This window comes from Amblyomma americanum, chromosome 2 (genome assembly GCF_052857255.1).
Source record: "Amblyomma americanum isolate KBUSLIRL-KWMA chromosome 2, ASM5285725v1, whole genome shotgun sequence".
NCBI lineage: Eukaryota > Metazoa > Arthropoda > Arachnida > Ixodida > Ixodidae > Amblyomma > Amblyomma americanum.
The window spans coordinates 162,231,169-162,250,123 of NC_135498.1; the positions used below are offsets into that span (position 1 = coordinate 162,231,169).

General features: G+C 46.9%; 1 protein-coding gene across 1 annotated transcript in view; it reads left to right on the forward strand.

Annotated features, from left to right (window-relative positions):
* The window catches only part of LOC144120183 (fatty-acid amide hydrolase 2-A-like), a 51,865-nt gene that overhangs the window by 27,587 nt on the left and 5,323 nt on the right, over window positions 1-18,955 (forward strand). Inside the window, exons 4-5 of the mRNA XM_077652605.1 lie at window positions 9,090-9,209; window positions 16,643-16,752. Coding sequence (XP_077508731.1) covers window positions 9,090-9,209; window positions 16,643-16,752 — 230 coding nt within the window. The remainder of the gene's footprint in view (window positions 1-9,089; window positions 9,210-16,642; window positions 16,753-18,955) is intronic.

Genomic DNA, 18,955 nt, shown 5'->3' on the forward strand with positions numbered 1-18,955 from the left:
TCTCTACGACGGAAACGGACTTGCTGCTGCTTCTTGGCCTCATCCTCGGGGGCTAACTTTGCTTCCCACTGTTTCTTATTTATCACGTATGGCGTACGGAAGAGCTCCTTGCAGTGCTTGCCACCCGTCAGATGGCCCTTTCCATACAGGCGACACTTGGGAACGCACTGATGATCTTCGGGCGGCGACACCACCCCACAGCCACGACACTTTGGGTTTTCACTAACGCACACATTGGAGCGATTACCAAGTTCTACACACCTGAAGCAAACTTCATATCTCTTTTTGAACAACCGGCAGGGCATGAGCATGCCTTCAATCCTGACAATTCTTGGAACGTCAGTTTCCAGAAAGGTGATAATAATACTGGAAGTCTTGCCTATCCGACGCACTCCAGTGACCGTTGGATTCTTCGGATCCCTTCTCAATGCCTTGAATAACTGTTCTGTGAATCTCTCAGAGATCCCGTGGACTACCACTCGCCCGATATCCTATGGTACGATCAAATTGGCCACATCTTGGGGCTCCTTGTCGTCGAGTTTAAAGCAACGGATTACAGCTACCTTCACGCCTCGGTTAAAGTCCAAGGAATGAAAGAGCACCGTACCTTGCTTTCCGTTCACACACCATGAGTCCTGCTCCCACTAGCCGAGTCGGGCAGCCTTGGCGAGAGCCTCACTCATCAGCGTGCCCGACGTGCGTTTAATCATGCCCCAACCTTCACGAGGCCTAATAATAACCTTGATACCTTCACCCTGGAGTCTCGGAAGATTCATAGCGATCGATCGTTCAGCCACTTTCCTCCGGGCCGCTTTGTAGGGCCTAAAACCTCCCCATCTGCAATTTTGTCTCCGGCTTCCCCGCGTCCGAAACAGCGTTCTTCATCTTGGCATTCCCCTTGGAACTTTCGAGAAGCTTCCGTTGGTGTCCCGCTTCAACCTTTCCTTGGCATTTGACCCAGCTGCTGTCATAATGCTCCGGATTCAGGTCCATACCTTCGACGGTCATCTCTATCGACATGGTGGGTCCACAGAATCGGCGGTTTACCGGCGGCTTAGGGGCCTCCGGGCCGGCGTCTCCGGCCGAAGCAGGGCTATGCATAGTGGACGCCTAGCGCGTCCCAGGTGGTCCGCACAAAATCGATGACAGACAAACGGTTGCACTCACAGTCACAAATTTGGTATCCACATGGTACTGACGTGTTCCCACGCACCAAGGTAACATTGAATCCAACATCTGATTAAGGTTTCTGGCACAACGAGACAGAATTTGCTGAGCCGACGGGAATCACATTCCCGCTCCTCGGCCCTACGTTTCCAACCACAAAATTCCTCGAGAACGAGCTTGAGACGCCGCTGAGTCTCTGGAAAATTGGCCCCGTAGACAACCACGTCGTCTGTGTATACCAGCGACATGGTCCACTTAATGTGGCCTAACATGCGGTCCATAAACGGCTAGAACTTGGCTGGGGCATTGGCGAGGCTGAAGGGTATTCGGGTAAGCTGGTAAAAGCTGTCGGAGCTAAAAAAAGCAGTTTTTATAGCGGAAGCTACAGTGGCCACGAACTCGCAGTTTCGCCGTGCTCGCATTCCCACCGTGGTCGCACCGCAGCACGGGACCAAACACCTGACTGGTCACATGACCAACCACGTGACAAACCACGTGACGACTAGCCAGACGACCAGACTAATCTGGATTTGCAATCAAGATTAACCAAGGCTAACCAAGCTATGACTTAGCTTTCGCTACGTATATCCAGGCATAGCCGAGCTAAGCCACTGCCAATTTTTACCGCATCTTCGGAAAGGAGTGGTACTTGGCAGAAGCCCAAAATGAGGTCCAAGGTGGTGAAGTATTGGCACCCCGTCAATCGGTCGAGGGCGTCGTCAAGGCAAGGTAGCGGACATACTTCGATGGCGTTCAGTTTGTGGTAATCCACGCAGAAATGGATTGTCCCGTCCTTCTTCCGCACAGGTACGACGGGAAAGGACCAGGGGCCACGTGAAGTGGATATAATACCTTTGTCTAGCATGTCGGCCAAGCGGTGCTGGATAACGCGCCCTTCGGCTAGTGCGACACGACGATATTATTGAATGGGGCCGTGACCAGCAGTTTCAAAGTATTGTGTGTCCAAGAAGAACACCCGAGTTCATTGGCACAGAGAGACCGACAACCATGGTGTTGCGGCACCACAATTGAAGGACTCCCACGGTAGGGCTTCTGTTGTGGGGGGGGGGGGGGGGGGGGGGAGGGCGCCGGAGCCGCAGGCTTCAGAGAGGCAACCGGTGAGCCCGGGCCCAGAATGTGTGTCTTGCCAAGGGGTGACGCTTGACGCAACACGAGAAGGTGACCACCTAAGTTAAGTACGAGCATGTGAGCCTTTCCTTTCGTCACTGATAGAAGGCTCCAAGGTGAGTTCGTTTCGTGGGCTGGCGCTGCACATGTGACGGGTTCCAAGAGCACGTCAACTTTTATCTCGCCGCCACAGCTGACCCTGTGCCCAAGTTGCCGCTCCAGCATTCGAAACTGTGCGATCACGGCGGGGCGGGACGTTCGAAATTTAGAGAGGACACCGCGCAGAAAGGCGGAGGCACGCTTGGCCGCCAACACCAGCATGAGGCATAGGCCCGCATCGGCGTGAATGTCCCGACGAATCTGGCCTTAGCTACAGGACGGTCGGTACGCCCGTTGTCGCGGGGTCGCAAAGTGGAGACCGACCCCCGCTTTTTGGCACCAACTGCATCCGAAGACCACGGCCAAATTGGGCTTTCGGCAATCACGAACTCGGTTAGAAGGTCGTGCCGAAAACATGCAGATTCAAGACGACAAAGACGAGTTGATTCACCACGGTGCCTTTGAAAGTTACAAGCAGCGTTTCAGGGGTCGGCGGAAGCAAGTGGGGCACGCTAACCACGAACGACTTATCTAACACATGCACAGCACCCCCGCGTCAACTAGGGTCGGCCTTTTGGCTAAGATCAAAGTGTAGTATTCACGTGCTGACCGTGTATGGCAACGTCTACAAACACGTAAGGCGCAACACGGGGACGTGAAAGCGACGACAGTGGCCGACGGAACGAGGGCACAAGCGCAAAAAATGGCACTGCCACGCCTTGGGAACCGTCGAAGAAATCGTTGATCTTCAGGTGCTCTTGATCTGGTGCTGAGGCAGAGATGCCAGGACAGTCTCGAAGGCGGTGGCCTCGTTCTCCGCAGAGAAATCAGGCAACACCTGGGAACACCCTGCCAGGGCTGGATGACTTCCATACTCGTGCGTTTCCAGTCTCACCACGCTTGATGGTACGCGTGCCGTAATCGAAGTCCAAGGTACCGGTACCGCATCGTCGTGCTCTGTAGACGATGGGGTCCCCGGTGTGAACCGCGGGATCATCAACGTTTCGACGCCGAGGCTCCCTGCAGCGCGGACCGGCTCAAGGCTCCAGAGGCTGACCTGGCGCTGGACCTCAGAAACCCGCGTGGCATCCATAAAGGCTTCTGCGTTGACCATGGCCGCAATGGTCAGTGGCGCACCCGGCAGCGACCGCGACGCAAACCGCTTGACAGCTGCAGCATGGTCCTGGTAACTATCCCCGGGCTCCGGCTGACGAGCTCGCAGGCGCTGGTTTGGAGTCGGTATTGCCCCGACCCGGAACAGTTGGCGAGGTGTCTCGCTATGGCATCGTACCTGCCAAGTTCTGCGCGTGGCATATTTGAGAGCAGCTCCACCACTCGGTCCAGCAGCTTGGCGTTAAGCAAGACGGTGTTCGTGTTCTCGTTCCAACTATTCGCCGCTGAGATGGCGCCTAGCTGGATTTCGTAGGACTCCCAAGAAGCTGTGCCATCGAAGGATGTTAACTACGGCAACCCCAACGGGCAGACCGCAGACGCACCCGCGCCTTGCACCCCACATTCGGACTGCGAGGCTGGCCCGACGGATGCGGGAGTGGAGTCCACGAGCTGGATTGAAGTCTCCGGCACTAGATCGTGTGCGCCTGGTTGAAGCGCCTCAGGCGAGCCTCCCTCAGGTTCAGTCACCGGGCGAAGCGCTGGAGGACATCCTCCAGCGTCGGGGAAATGTGCAGGCCGTCGGATTGCCCGAGATAATCGGCGCCGTCCGCCGCGCCGAGTTCCGCATCAGCCGCTTTTTTCTGGGCGCGGGTGAGCGCCATCCCATTGCAGCCACCAAAAATACACGTATTACGGGCCCACGGACCGGCACAGCCGAAACCACCTAGGGCTGCAGGAGCTGCTACAAAACCCGACCGGCGAGCGACAAATCCCGGTCGGGGACGGCTGCATTCGCTACCGTATTCCTTGTTATATACAGCAATAAAATCTAAATCCGGAAAGGCATGAGGAAAGTAGATACGGCCTCGCCAATGCTAATCACAGCCTTTTTACACGAGGAACTCAGAGGTCCGGAATGGGAGCAGTTGAGGATAGGAGTTAATGGGCAATACCTTAGTAATCTGCGATTCGCTGATGACATTGCCTTGTTAAGTCACTCAGGAGATAAACTTTAAACCAAGGCCAATGAATTAGACATGCCGAGCAGAACAGTGTTTCTAAAAATTAATGTGGAGAAAACCAAAATAAAGTTTAACACTCTCGGGAGAGAAGAGCAGTTTTTAATTGGCAGCGGGGTGCTGGAAGTAACATAGGAGTCACCTTAGGGCAGGTAGTGACCACAGATTCTAATCACGAGTGGAAATAACTATGATAAGAATGGGTGGACGCATCTGGCAATGTTTTCTCAGATCACGAATGCGAGTTTTCTAATATTCCTATAGAGGAATGTATATAAGCGCTGTACCTTTGCGGTACTCACATACTGGGCAAAAGCGTGAGAGAAAGCACAAAGGGTCGAGCTGAAGTTAAGAATGACACAGTGAGCTATTGAAAGGAAATGGCAGGTGTAACGTTAAGAGAGAGGAAGAGGGCAGAGTGGGTCAGGGAAGAAACGCATGTTAATGACATCCTAGTCAAAACCAAGAGGAATAAATTGATTTGCGGAGGGTATGTAACGCAAAGACAAGATGACTGATGGTCCTTAAGGGGACTATGCAATAAATTAATTGAGATTACGTAACAGACGAGAAGTAGGCTTTTCATCACTCGTCACCCCAACGCAAGAATTTTTAAGCTAGCATCAATAACACTGAAGATATAGACGATTAGAAATTACGCTCCTCCTCTTCCCGCTCAACTCGTACACGCGGGGCACCAGACAAAAATAAAGAAAACAGCTCTGGGACAGGGTCCCGCCCATGAATACGTCATCCGCTGACGTTCCTTTTGCAACTTCCGGTTGTCGCTCCTAGCAACCCAGGAGCAGCGTCTGCGGCGTGATTGCGGCGCGCGACGGGTTTTTTTGCTTGTCGTTTGTTGTAGTTAGCATTAATGGACCCGGACCTCGAGGCGCGACTGCTCGCACTTACGGCCGCGATGGTCATCGAGCCCTATGCGTTCATGCCGTACCGGCTGAACGCCTGCGACGGCGGTAGCGACTCGGCGAGCCACTGCGAGTGTCTCCGGAACTCCCGATAAAAGGAGGCGGCAGAGGAAAATTGAAACCCCATGCGCGAAGGCAATGCCCTGGCTCGCGCTTGCCCGAGAGGGTCGCGCGGCGGCACGAGCAGACGATTTTGACGGCTACCGGAAGTGTGCCCAGGACGTTGTGATGCCGTGGCTCCAACGAATGAGAGCGTGTGGTGGCCTGGCGACGTCATGGGCACAGTGATGTCTTTTGTCACGATTTTAGTATCAGAATCTGTCACTACAAGCACACCAATCGGCCCGTGAATTTAAAAAAAACACGGGTTTTAAAAATTCGTAATAAATAGCCGGCTCAATTCCGAACACACATAGTGTGAATGCTTCTTACCATCATTTCTAAGCATGGAAAACATATAGCAACCCATTTAAGGGTAGCGGACTATATTTGAACAGAAGGCAAGCGTAGCAGGGGGCGACATAAGGTTAGTTGTGCGGCAGAGATGAAGTTTGCAGGGATTGAGTTGCCGGAGCTGGCACAAGACAGTGGCAATTGGAGAGATAGGGGCGAGGCTTTGTCCTGCGGCGGGCGTAATAAGACTGATGATGATGATGATGTGTATATATAACAGCATTTGGCTGAGGCGGTTACAGGGCCGAAATGTCAATAAATGATTTCAAAGGTTGCTCTTCTTTTCTACTGAAATGCAAAGTGACAATTCCTGTTCGCTGTTAGCCTATATATATATATATATATATATATATATATATATATATATATATATATAGGCGGGAATTTGAACTAGTATGGATCCGATGAGACATTAAAGCAGGTGCATTGAGAAATGGTGAAAGAAAGAACATTTTTAATGCTAACGTTTCGACCACGGTCTAAACTTCGTCAGAGTGGCCTCATATAGAAGAGGCAGTGCTTTTATATGTGCACGTGTGGGCTCGGGCAGGAAAGTGATTGGCATTTCACGTCGGTAAACTACACGTGCGTATCATACAGCGATGAAGAACAGACTAGCAGGTGATAGATGAGGCTTTTGAAAGTTCAGGAGGGGCATGGCTCTCGCCTAAACAGCTGCGCGCCTAGTTTTCCTCTTGAGTTGCATTGGGGTGACATGGCATAGGAGAGATTGATCAGCGTCCCGGCGAAGGTGAACGGCGGCTAGAGAGGGCCGCACGGCCAGAGAAAAGAGGACGACTTGTTGCCGGTTCAGCAGGTGCGGAGTCACTCGTGGAAGGACAGTAATAAGGAGATTCAGGGTGTGGTGCTGAAACTTAGAGACGACGACGGCAATGACGTGCCACGTGACCAGGCAATCCGCAAGTGTTAGCAAATAAGTCGGTTGTCGGTGGTGAGCCAAACATTGCTGACTCGTAGAGCCGCTCGAAAATAAGGTACTCGTACTCACACAGGCACTGGAGGTGAATGATTGCTAGGTTGCCGAGGTCTGGCGGGGTCGTCGTCGTATGTCAGCAGAGCGGCGACAGGTACCGGCGGATGAATGAGCGGGAAAGCCTGCGCAACATGCACTTGAATTTAATGTCACACAGCCGGAGCCTACTTTACTTGTGGACCTGGAGGGCTCGGTAGAAGTAGGAGCTGAGGCGCTACTTCTTCGCGAACGAAGTATTAAGGAGGTGTCAGCGGCAGGCGTCACTCCAGCTAGGGACTGAACCTGCCTTGTCACGTGAATCAGTATCCTCAGCTGAATCAATATCCTCAGCTTTCGCAGCTCCTCGAAGCTTTGCCAGAGTGTGACGACTTCAGCAATGGTGCGCAAGTCGCGCGTTAACAGCATCTGGAAGACGTGGTCGTCACTGCCCTTCAAGATGCGTTTTATTTAGTCAGCTTACGATATGTGGAGGGTTACACGTTTGCACGAGTCCCACGTTTGCATGAGTCGGCATCTTAGATGTAGCTCGTAAAGCTCTCGCCGACCTGCAGCGACCGTTTGTGCATGCGTTAATTGTTTTCCGCGAAGCTTCGTGACAGCCGGACTACCGAGACCTTCTGAGAAGTTCGCCGTGAAGGCAGACCAAGTGGTGGTGGCAACCTCGTGGTTTCGATACCACAGGTTAGCAACGCTGGTAAGGTAAAAAGAAAGTTGTTCAGTTTGGTTTCATCGTGCTATTTGTCGTAGAGGTTCACTGGTCCGTAAGATGCGAGGCAAGCTACCACATCATGCTCAACGGTATCGCTGAAGATGACCGCATTGCGTCGGCGAAGGGAGCCGGCACAGAAAACAGCAAGACCCACTTGCACGGCTCTATGTTGAAATTCCTCAGGCATCGCAGGTGTCGGAAGAGTTTGGCTGCGGTGTTCCAGAGCTGTCACCCGGCACGTCCACCAAATGCTTTACGGGGAATTATTTATAGGAACCGGGACGACAGGAAGCAGCGGCGAAGGCAGTCTAAGGTCAGTCAGGTCGAGCACAGACACACGCGGTGATAACAATGCTGCTGAAGCGCACCTTCAACTCCTTATCTGTCACGAATGTGCAGTTCTGCTTTACAGTATATAGGTGTCCCAGCTAAAAGTAATCAAGCTTTTAAAAAACAAGGAATGTCCTAGCCGCGTGAGACCAACTGAGGGTTGTTTAGAGCTGCATGGCCTAGCCTGCTGTATTTTTCCGTTCTTGAAAGTTAACTAAAATGTTAAGCCTAATTAGCAAACTTTTCAATTATTACCATGGGTAACAAAGTGTCACTGGAAAAATGTAGATCACTTTGAAAAACTGTTGACTGCAACGTTTGCAGCAAGATACCGTTAACGTAAAGTAGTTTTTTTCGGCCTTAAACTCTAGCTCGCACAATAAACAAAAACGTCTGTGTCACGATGGTGCCATTTAAGCATCCCATGACGCGTCTTAAAGAAAGAAAGCTATTTTTACTGAAGTGCTCTCCCCGATGAGCCTTGGTGTGCACATTGAGGCAGAGATGTAACCTAGCAGCTGGTCACGTGATTGCTTTCTTTTAAGGCCAATTAGTAAATCTACTTCAATTGTACCTTGAAGGAAACAGCGCTTTGAGTGCTTTTTGAGACGATCTACAACTGTTACATTGACACTTTTTTCCTCAATTAAATAATTAAAAAGTTAGGTACTTAGACTTAAGTAACTAGTAACTTTGAAAAACGAAAAAATATAGCGCAGACAAGATCACGTGACCCTAAGCAACCCTCAGTTGGTCTCACGCGCCTAGGCCATTGCGTGTTTTTAAGAGCTTGTTTACTTTTAGTTGGGACACATGGTATATAGAGACGAGCCAGCCAAATGATATCAGAGCTTTTCTTGATCAAACCAGCGGAACTCCGGTTTGCAATTAGGATCTAATTTTTTTCTATTTAAATTTTAATAGCATTTCTTCGTTTTCACAAGTTTACAAAAATTTGACGGCACCGACAGACGGCCCATTTGAGCTCCAACGAGGTGTGTATGCTGTTCCATAATAAACAACGTTTTTTCACTCGCGGTTTACAAGGGTTTGTGGGCAAAATCGTTACGAGTGGAAGCAACAATAAATGCAAAGAACTCGCCTCTGGATACGTATCCTCGATTCTTTACTGGCTTTTCACTTCTCTGCAGGTGGCGTGGCTAGCCTGCTCTCTGCAGGCGGTGCGATACTGGGAATCGGGACCGACATCGGCGGCAGCATTCGTTTGCCATCTGCATACTGTGGTACCTTCGGACACATGGCAACGCCAGGTATGGGGTTTTAAGGGGAAAGCCTTTCTTGGCTCATGAGTGGCTTGTACGGAAGTTGTCCGCGCGAATGGTCAGTCATGAGTTGTATGGTAAATAAGACAAAAATGCAAAAGTTCATTAAGCAATAGTTCCTAAGCAACGTAATGTAATCAAATTCTCGACTTCAAGAAATTTCGAAATCAACTTAATCGTGAACAGAAGAAACCAAAGGTAGAATACTACGAACAATTGTTTGTCCGGATTCGCAATGACCCTAGAAAAATTCGGCAAGCAGTTAACACTCTTAGACACAAACCTACTCGCAATCCTAATACCACTATTCTCCCAGCTAATACAAGTGCGCCACAATCTTTTACAGCAGCAGAGCTACATAGGAATTTCATAAGTTCTAGAACGTATACCCCATCACAGTATCATGTGCCAGACAGTGTGCTACGACTGGAAAAACCTAGCATTTCGAACACGATAATCATGGCTCTGGTGACAGAAACCGAAATAGAAAACATAATTAAAAATCTGAGAACGAAACTGCGGCTGGCTTTGGTGATATTAAGGCACATCCTTTAAACAATGTAGCTGACATTTTGGGCCGACATTTAACCTACATTATTAACCGCATGTTGGAAACTGGTATATTTCCCGACGAGCTTAAGATTGCCCGTGTGTGGCCTGTTAGCAAAGAATGAAGTGAGGCCACTATAAATAACCACAGGCCGATTTCTGTTCTCCCAGTTTTGACCAGAGAGTTTAAGATTATTTCAAGCAAGCGCCTAACAAATTTTATTGAGAAGTATATCAATATATCTGCTAATAAATGTGGTTACCGCAAATACATATGTACCAAGGAACCTTTACTAAATACCAAACATGAAATACCCCACAATATTGAAATTAAGTTGTTCACCCTTGGACTATTTCTTGACCTACCTAAAGGTTTTGATTCTGTAAACCAAAAAATATTAACCAAACTTAGTAATTATGGAATACGTGATAGCGCACTAGATTTGATGCGGAATTATCTCAGTAATGGGTATCATTATGTAAAATTCAACAATGATGTATCGCCCAAACTAAAAGTAATCAGTGGTGTCCCACAAGACTCTATACTAGGCCCAATTTTATTTAATCATTATATAAATGACTTGTCTGATGTACCTGCTTCTCCTCGTCTTAATATGTACGCAGATGATGCTAATGTATTTTTTGCGTCTACTTCGCTTCGAAATCTAAAATGTACAGTTGATGAATATTTGAAGAAACTTTCAGGATGGTTGCATACAAATAGGCTTCAACTAAATATAAATAAAACCAAGTATATAATTTTTGCTCCAGGTAATAAACCTCTTGAAACAACCACTGCTGTACTATTTCATAATATTAAAATAAAACAAACAGCAACGCAGAAATTTTTAGGCATGTGGTTTGAGACCGATCTATCTTGGAACACACATGTGGCGAAGCTAAGGGCAGAATTAAGTAAGGTTGTTGATTGTCTTTGTAGGTTAACTAACTTGATACCTATCTGGTTGAAGAAAACATTGTACTACACTTTATTTTGTTCCAGACTATCATATTGCAGCCGAGTATGGGGTACTACGAGTAAAAAAAATTATACCCGGTTAACCACATTACAGAAAAAAATTTTAAGAATGTTTTAAAGCTACAGGGGTAGACCTCAAGATTTTCCAACAAAGCTCATCTTCTTAAAACATGAAATCCTTAAACGTTGTCAGATATACTATTACAAACTTGCACAATGCAAAAAAATAAGCTATATGATAACGTCGGGCCTAAGACACCAACTCGATACTGCTTACGAAAAGAAGCACTTAAAACACCACGCATACGTACAAACCATGGCACGCAACACTTAAACTTTCAAGTCCCCCTATTTTTAGATATCTTATAAAACAGGATGGATTTCAGGGCACGTATTTCAAAGAAGTTAGTTAGAAGATTCCTACTGGAGAGGTAAATAATGAATAATTAACTTTATAATTACTCCTGATGGTGCTTTGTTAAAATACAATAATTTGACTCTGTTTAATCGTGCGCTACGTATATTTGATGTATTTTATATGCTTGTTAGTGTTTTTACAGTTTTATTTGCTGTTCACTTTCAACGTTTGCTATCTGTACAAGATGTATGGTATATAATAGCGAGTTTTGCTTGAAACTGCACCGTGTCTGCCATTTCTGCTCCATAGGGCAGGCGCCCCTGTTAGGCAACGCCTTTAGCTCCTGCTTTATTGCGTGTTTTTTGCCTGTTTAACAATGAATAAACTTCAGACTTCAAATAAAAATATGGAAATAAAACTGAAAAATAAAAGAATTAAAAATTAAACATGTAAAAATTGAAGGACAGTTAAGCTTCGCCTTGTCGTAAAGAAAGCAAGGGCGCAGACCGCAGAGAAACATGAACAGAACGAACCAAGAGCAGTGTACGTGGATGCAGCTCAACACATCAAAGGCCGAACATACGTGGCATGTATGGCCACTCCAAAGTCAGCCCTTATTAACGCCACAACCTTTCATGCTAGCTGTATACGCAAGGCCGAGAATGACCTATCGCACTGGCCATCGCAGATCCCCGCACCATAACAATTCTAAGCGACTCTAAGAGTCTAAGCGACTCAAACTCGGTAAGCGCGCTCGCACTGTGAATTCTGCGCACCCAAATTATCAATCACATCAATCTTTTATGGGTTCCGGCTCACGCGGGTAACTGCAAAAATGAGAGGTCGACCGTCTATCCCGACGTTTAACCAACCGGGAGCCGGGAGACCTCTTGGGAACGGACGCCCCCGCCGAGGCGCCTAGCTCGTACGCAGAGATTACAAACTTTTATCGCGAGCTAACGTGAACGTATACCGCCCCTCACCCCTATATGGACAGGGCGCATGCCACGACACTCAGCCGGCTACGAACAAAGCCCATTCTTAGCCCTTACTTATTATGTTGAATCACAGACGATAAATATGACCCTGCATGCCCGCACTGCGGCAATTGGACGCACGCCACCCAGGACCATATTTTATGAGAATGCGTTAGCCAACCCGTCCGATGCCACTCTTGCATTGCTTCGTCACGGCCTCAGCCGCTAAGCGGTGGCTTGCTGCTGGATGGCGGGGTTCTCGCTCCGCAGCTAAACTTCCCAGGCTTCTCTACTGTTCACGTTTAAGCGGGCGCCTTGGGAAGCGGCGCATTCCAAAATTATGTGATGAAGGCTGCCCCTTTCAGCGCAATTTTTACATTTAGCATCTTGTTCTTGCCCGGTTTTTTGTCAGGTAGACACAGACTGGGCTAATGTAATTTTGAGCTTGTAGCCGCCTCCTAATGCGCGCCTCAATATTGGAGAGAGGCCGATCTGGGGGTGGAAATATCCTTCTATGCAACTTATAGTGTACGGTGAGTTCGTGGTATGTAATGATGCAATCTTTCATTCCCTTGCATCCGGGCTGTTCAACGGCCGCTCTGTAGTAGAGATCTCGAGTGAACGCATGTGCAGCCTTGTTGCCAGGAAGAGATTCGTGCGCAGGTATCCATATGATGGATATTTTTTATAAATTGCGTTTGTTGAGAGTATGCGCCTGGCTTATTATGGAATTCTACCTTTCCCAATATTCCAAACGGCTCTTCTTCTGTCGCTAATTATTATGTATGCTCGTGTGCGGACGCAAGCGAGCGCTATTGCAACTTCTTCAGCCGTAACTTAATCTCAAATGCGCGATAAGGCCGTAATTTTGGGTGTACCGTCTCCATCTGCCACTGCCGATACTGCCGCTCCATGTTTTCCGCCTGACGCGTCGACGTAGACTGCTTCGTCGGCTTTCTTGTTTTAAATATTTTTGGCGATAGTTTTTTTTCTCTATTCTCTGCGTTTTTTGTTGTGTATCGGATGGAAGTTTTTCGTAGAGGTGGGATCAATAAATACTTCCTCGTGTCTAGTGTAATGTCTGTTTTTTCGTGTAGGCCTCGGTCTGGTTCGAGGCCTATCCACCCGAGGATGGTTTTCCCGCTTTTGTCTCGCTCAGCCTTTCTAGCGGCGCGATTCTTACCTCCTCAGTTAGCTCCTGCCCTCTATTGTGGACTCCAATTCTTTACAGCTTTTCCGTTGAAGTGTATATGGGTAGTCTTAATGCTCGCTTTACGAATTTCCTAATTATGACTTCGATTCGGTCGTGCTCCATCTTTTTAATGTTTAGAAAGGTTGTGGCGTAGCAAATGCGACTAATGATGCAAGATCGGATCATCTTCAGGAGGCTGCGCTCTTTGAGATTGTGGCCTCTGAGCGAGACTGTTGTGAATATGCCCATGACTTGTGCCGCGTAGTTTTCTAATTTTCTAATGGTGCTTGTGTTTTGTCCATTAGCTTAAAAGAACATTTCCAGTGTTCTTATTTCGTCTTCTGCCCGGACAGGAGCCTTACTTTTTGTCTACGTCTTTCTTTTTTTTCTGGTGGCGGATGAAAAATTCCGATGTTTGCAGGGAGAAGAATAGACCTCTGTCTGCCACGTATTTAACCACCACGTCCGCGACTGTTTGAGACTTCTGTTCTGTATTCGCGTCGCTGTCCTTATTGATCAAAAAGATTTATGTCGTCAGCGTACATGCAGAACTTTAGGTTTTGAAGTCAATTTACTAATAGGGGAGTGCTCTTATTGTTATGTTGAACAGAAACGGGGATAGGACGAAGCCCTGAGGGGTGCTCTTGCTCCCTAGTTGGGTTGTGGGGGATTCAATGTCCTAGAATTTCATGATTATTTCTAAGGTTGATAAAAAGTCTTTGATATAGTTGTAGGTTTTCTCACCTACTCCAAGTTCTTGAAGTCCAGCGAGTACTGCGTTGTGTTTTACGTTACCAAAGGTTTTGGTTAGGTCTTGGCCTAGGATGGCCTTTGTGTCCTTGGTACTTTGATCGAGGATTTCGTGTTTAAGTCGGAGCATAACATCTTGTGTGCAAAGGCGCGGTCTAAAACCTACCATTTTGTGTGGCCAGACGTGCTCTCATTCCATGTGCTTGGTTAGTCTCGTCTGTACTACGAGTTCCATAAGTTTGCCCGCGCACGAGGTTAACGAGATGGGTCTTAGATTTTCTAATTTGGGTGGTTTGCCTGTTTAGGTATGAGTTCTACGTTTGCCTTTTCCCACGTTTGCGGAAGGCTCTCACTATCTCATACCTTGTTCATGTATTCTGTTAACGCGGAGATTGATGCGTCGTCGAGGTTTCTGAGGATGGTGTTTGTGATCCCCTCGGGTCCCGGAGCAGATTTAGTTTTTAGGTTGATTATCTCTGCTCGAACCTCCGTTTCCGCGGTGGGGGCATTGAGCTCTATGTTTTATTTGTCCGTGTAATTTGGTGGTGTTTCGGCTTCTCCTTGGCCTACGGATGTCTTAATTTTTCGATTAGCTGCTTGTCCGTCCCTTCGAAATCATGACTAGCTTTGATTTGTGTTTCCTTGAGTTTTCGACTTTCCGGGATCGTGTAGGTGCCTGAGGATGTTTCACGCCGTAAGATAAGGAAAATCAAATTAAAATTGGTTTTAAGGAAAGGAATTGACGTTTGTCTCACATATCTCGGTGCGCATTCGAACCGCGCAGTAGGGGAAGGAATATTTTCGACGCGTGGCGCCGACAAGCACAACTTCTACTACTAGGACGTCGACGCCTTTTCGACCGAAGGTGCTGTATAGACTGTCGCGTAAAAAGCAAAAAGAAACACAAAATGGCAGAAAAAAAGAGAAATGGAGGGAGAGAGAGGAAAGGCATTCGCATTTCCGCACATCAGCAGAAAAGTGAAATGAAATTGGTTGACTGTCGAGAAAAGGAAGTGGCGCATTATCGGTCTCACATCTCGGCGGACACCTGAACCGCGCCATAAGGAAAGGGATAAAGGAGGGTTTAAAAGAAGGAAGCAAGAAATTGGTGCCGTAGTGGAGGTTCAAATGTGTAATTATTGTTTTTGTAGTTTGGAACACACGGTTACGGCATAGCTCAATAAAGTGCCTGAAATCTGAACGGCCAAATTTTAAGCGAAAATGCCTTTAATGGCTCTGGTACAGCAATGTACTTTTTCTAAAGTTGTCTTCGTAAACATTACAGTGGCCGGATATGCTAAGTGCTCGGCTGATCAGTTTTGCTATCGAATCTTGGGTCCAGCTCGTTTATATATAAAGTACGTTCAGTTTCTATTATATTGGTAGAGATATATGCACCTCATTATTACGGCAAGTTTCTTTTGACAAAAACACCACAGTTGTGTAATTTTCTATCGTAAGATCTGGCGCCTTTGTCTCAAAGTCACAATGTACAAGGGCGGAAAAGTTAAAAGGCTTTGTGATCTAGCAAACCGGAAAGGCCTGTTAAGCCCATATATTTTCTGCGCAGTGCGGTCCCCCTGCACTGAAATGGCGTTGCGAGCGTACATGGCAGTCAGTTCTAGCTAAGGCGCTAGCGTAAAAGGCTGTTCTCTACTGAGCGCCAGCGGCAGCCGCCAACAGAAACAAAGCCTATAGATTGCATATGGGATGACAGGTGCCGGTGACAAATGAGCTGCGATGGAGCGGGAGATGCCTTTTTATTTAAATATTTTTGAAGACATTAGTGGCCCACGTACGCTTTTTGAGGCAACTGGGGCAGATCCATGATGGCACTACTGCTTAACCTAACGCGTTTCTCGCAGCCCTGTCATATTCTGCGTTTCAGATATGGCAATAATTTAGCTTTTGTATTCAAATTTCGCTAATCTATTTATTTTCTTGTCAAATTGCATTCTAATTATTTTTGTTTAATCTCACAGATGTAGCAATATAATAAATTTGCTTGGAGCTGCAATCGCCCAGCACAAATAATTAATTCTGTTGAAATTCATTTAATAAGAAGTGGAGTGCTGTTTTTTGGGCTGCCAAAGCTTTCGTCTCCGCGCCAGCAAGAATTTACAAAAATATTCTACGCTCAATGTGAATCATTTGCTGCTGCGTTGCAAAGTATGATCCTAAAGTGCGTCAGTTAGCCGTATCTATTGCCTTTTATTTCTTGATTGATTTATTTATTTTGTTACGGCAGTTAACCGTTTTGGGGCGCATTACCGAACAGAGTGGAACTTGAGAGAAAAAAAGTGGATTGGAGAGGGAGGGGGCCGAGAGATCAGGGATATTTGTATAGGTAGAAACTGATCAAAAATACATTGAAAAAAGTACTTTTATAGCGATGTAATTAGTGTTTGTCTTCGGAGAGTGATTATTTAATAGCATTACAGATAGAATAAAATTAAATATATGAAATTATTTTCATAACTATTTTTTGTGCATGCTTTGAGCATGAACACTGCTTCTGCATGTTTATGTTAGCCGTGCTTGGCGACAAACTACAACCAGGAAGTTATTCCGCTCTCTGTGCTATCGTTAAAGACGGTAACACTGTTACGCGCGCAAGTGCCGTGCCTTGCAGAGGCCATCGAGGAGTCTACAACGATGAGTTCCTGAAGCTGCACTCGGCCGGACCAATGACGCGCTACGCCGGTGACCTCGTGGCCATGCTGAAGGTCATGCTTTGCCTAGAGGTCCAGCTGCGCCTGCAGCTGGAAAAAACTGTATTACCACTTCAAACCTATTCCCCCTTTTTTTTAATAACACTGAGTATTTAGCACAACAGTTTTTACACAGCGCTCAATATCATAACAGAATATGGGTTTGCAACGGCATGTGCAAATCGTATACTTGAGTTTCTGTGGTGGACTCTCGGTTGCTATTTTATAACATAGCCTTCAGCAACTGATCCACATTCCGAACAACATATTGCAGCTTCTGACTAATCTGACTGATATCAATCTGACCTTCGTCACTGCACTTTTGTGGTCTTCTCTTTCGTATCAGTGTGATATACGGCGCGAGTTTCTTTAAATAATCGAGCGAAAACTGCAGAGCTGATACAGGCCCTCTGTTCCTAGGCAGCGGTACACAGTCCCCCGTTGCAATATTCTTTCTTTGAAAACGTGACTTTTTTTTTAATTAGTTTTTTTTTGGGGGGAAAGGAAATGGCGCAGTATCTGTCTCATATATCTTTGGACACCTGAACCGCGCCGTAAGGGAATGGATAAAGGAGGGAGTGAAAGCAGAAAGGAATAGGTGCCGTAGTGGAGGGCTCCGGAATAATTTCGACCACCTGGGGATCTTTAACGTGCACTGACATCGCACAGCACACAGGCGCCTTAGCGTTTTTCCTCCATAAAAACGCAGCCGCCGTGGTCGGGTTCGAACCCGGGAACTCCGGATCAGTAGTCGAGCGCCTAACCACTGAGCCACCGCGGCGGGGCCGTGACGTATTCGTAATTCTCGTTACTTGTGAATTTCGTTCTACCGTAACTGCACGTTTTCATCGTTACAGTGTCAAGCCGATATGCGTGTTTGATTACAATTTTTCTCAGCCGTGTCATGTCATTCATTTCCGAAAATGCTTTATTGAATCCATGGCAAATTGGTTTCAGGCCGGGTTGTTCAATTTCGTGTGCTCAAACTGACCTTGAGAGTCGTATTAAATTAGCTCGCAATAGAAAAAAGTTTGCTGCGCTTGTCAACTTGTTGTCAGTAAAGCATACGACAGCGTGGAGCACTCGACTCTATTACTAAGATTAAAAGAACTCAACTTCCCAAGCTATTTTGTAGCCTGGATTTCTGTTTTTTTGGAAAATAGAGAATTTTACTGCTGCCAAAATGGTATTTCCTCAAGGAGATTTCCACAGACAAGAGGTGTTCCGCAAGGATCATATCTCTCACCTGTTCTTTTTAATATTTTTATAAGCTCAATTTCATGCATTCAAAATGTGAAAACTTATGTGTACGCCGACGATATTGCATTTTTTGCATCAGCAGGTGACATTCACACTCTTTATCGAACCCTGCAAAATTACCTCAATGTTCTTGACAACTGGCTAGGAAGAATTCATCTGTCCCTTAATGTGAAAAAATGCGCATTGTTAGTATTTCCAGTTTCTGTTTCTGTAAATATCTGCCTGGTCTATAGAAATAACATAATACCTCAAGTTCAGACGGTGAAGTATCTCGGTGTAATATACGACTCTACCCTCTCCTGGCGGCCACACATTGAGCAAGTTTCTGCAAAAGGAGTTCGAGCCATTGGCATCCTGCGCAGGCTTTGTAGTGCTAGGTCAGGCATGAGAAGGCATACGCTTCTGATGATTTATAAAATGTACGTCCGCCCAATTTTGGAGTTCGGGTGTGTTTTATTCTCAGGAGCTCCTGCCTATAAACTTCGCCCTCTTGTGCTTTTGGAGCGTGAGGCGTTGCGCCTTTGTCTGGGGCTTCCTAAATATGTCGCCTATGCTGTTCTGCACCTTGAGGCGCGAATGCCTTCGTTATCAACTAGGTTTCGCCTTTTAACAGTTCAAACATTTTTTTAAAATTGTGCCACTCACCTATTCACGCTTCCAGTATAATATTTCTCAGTCAACCTTCCGCCTTTTTTAGTGCTGCCTGGTCTCGATTTCATACCCCGCAGATATGTTACGTGCAGTCCCTCCTTGATCGCATAAATATTCATTTCACAGATGTCCGCCAAATATATAACAACTCCTCATCTGTTCAGATTGAATTCGATGACATTTTTCATCAAATGCAAAGCTGCAGCCCTTCCCGCTTCTTCAGGGTCTGTTGCAGGACCACCTAAGGTCCTTTCCCTCTCATGTTCTTATTGCTACCGATGCCTCGCAGGATCGCGAAAAGGCAGGT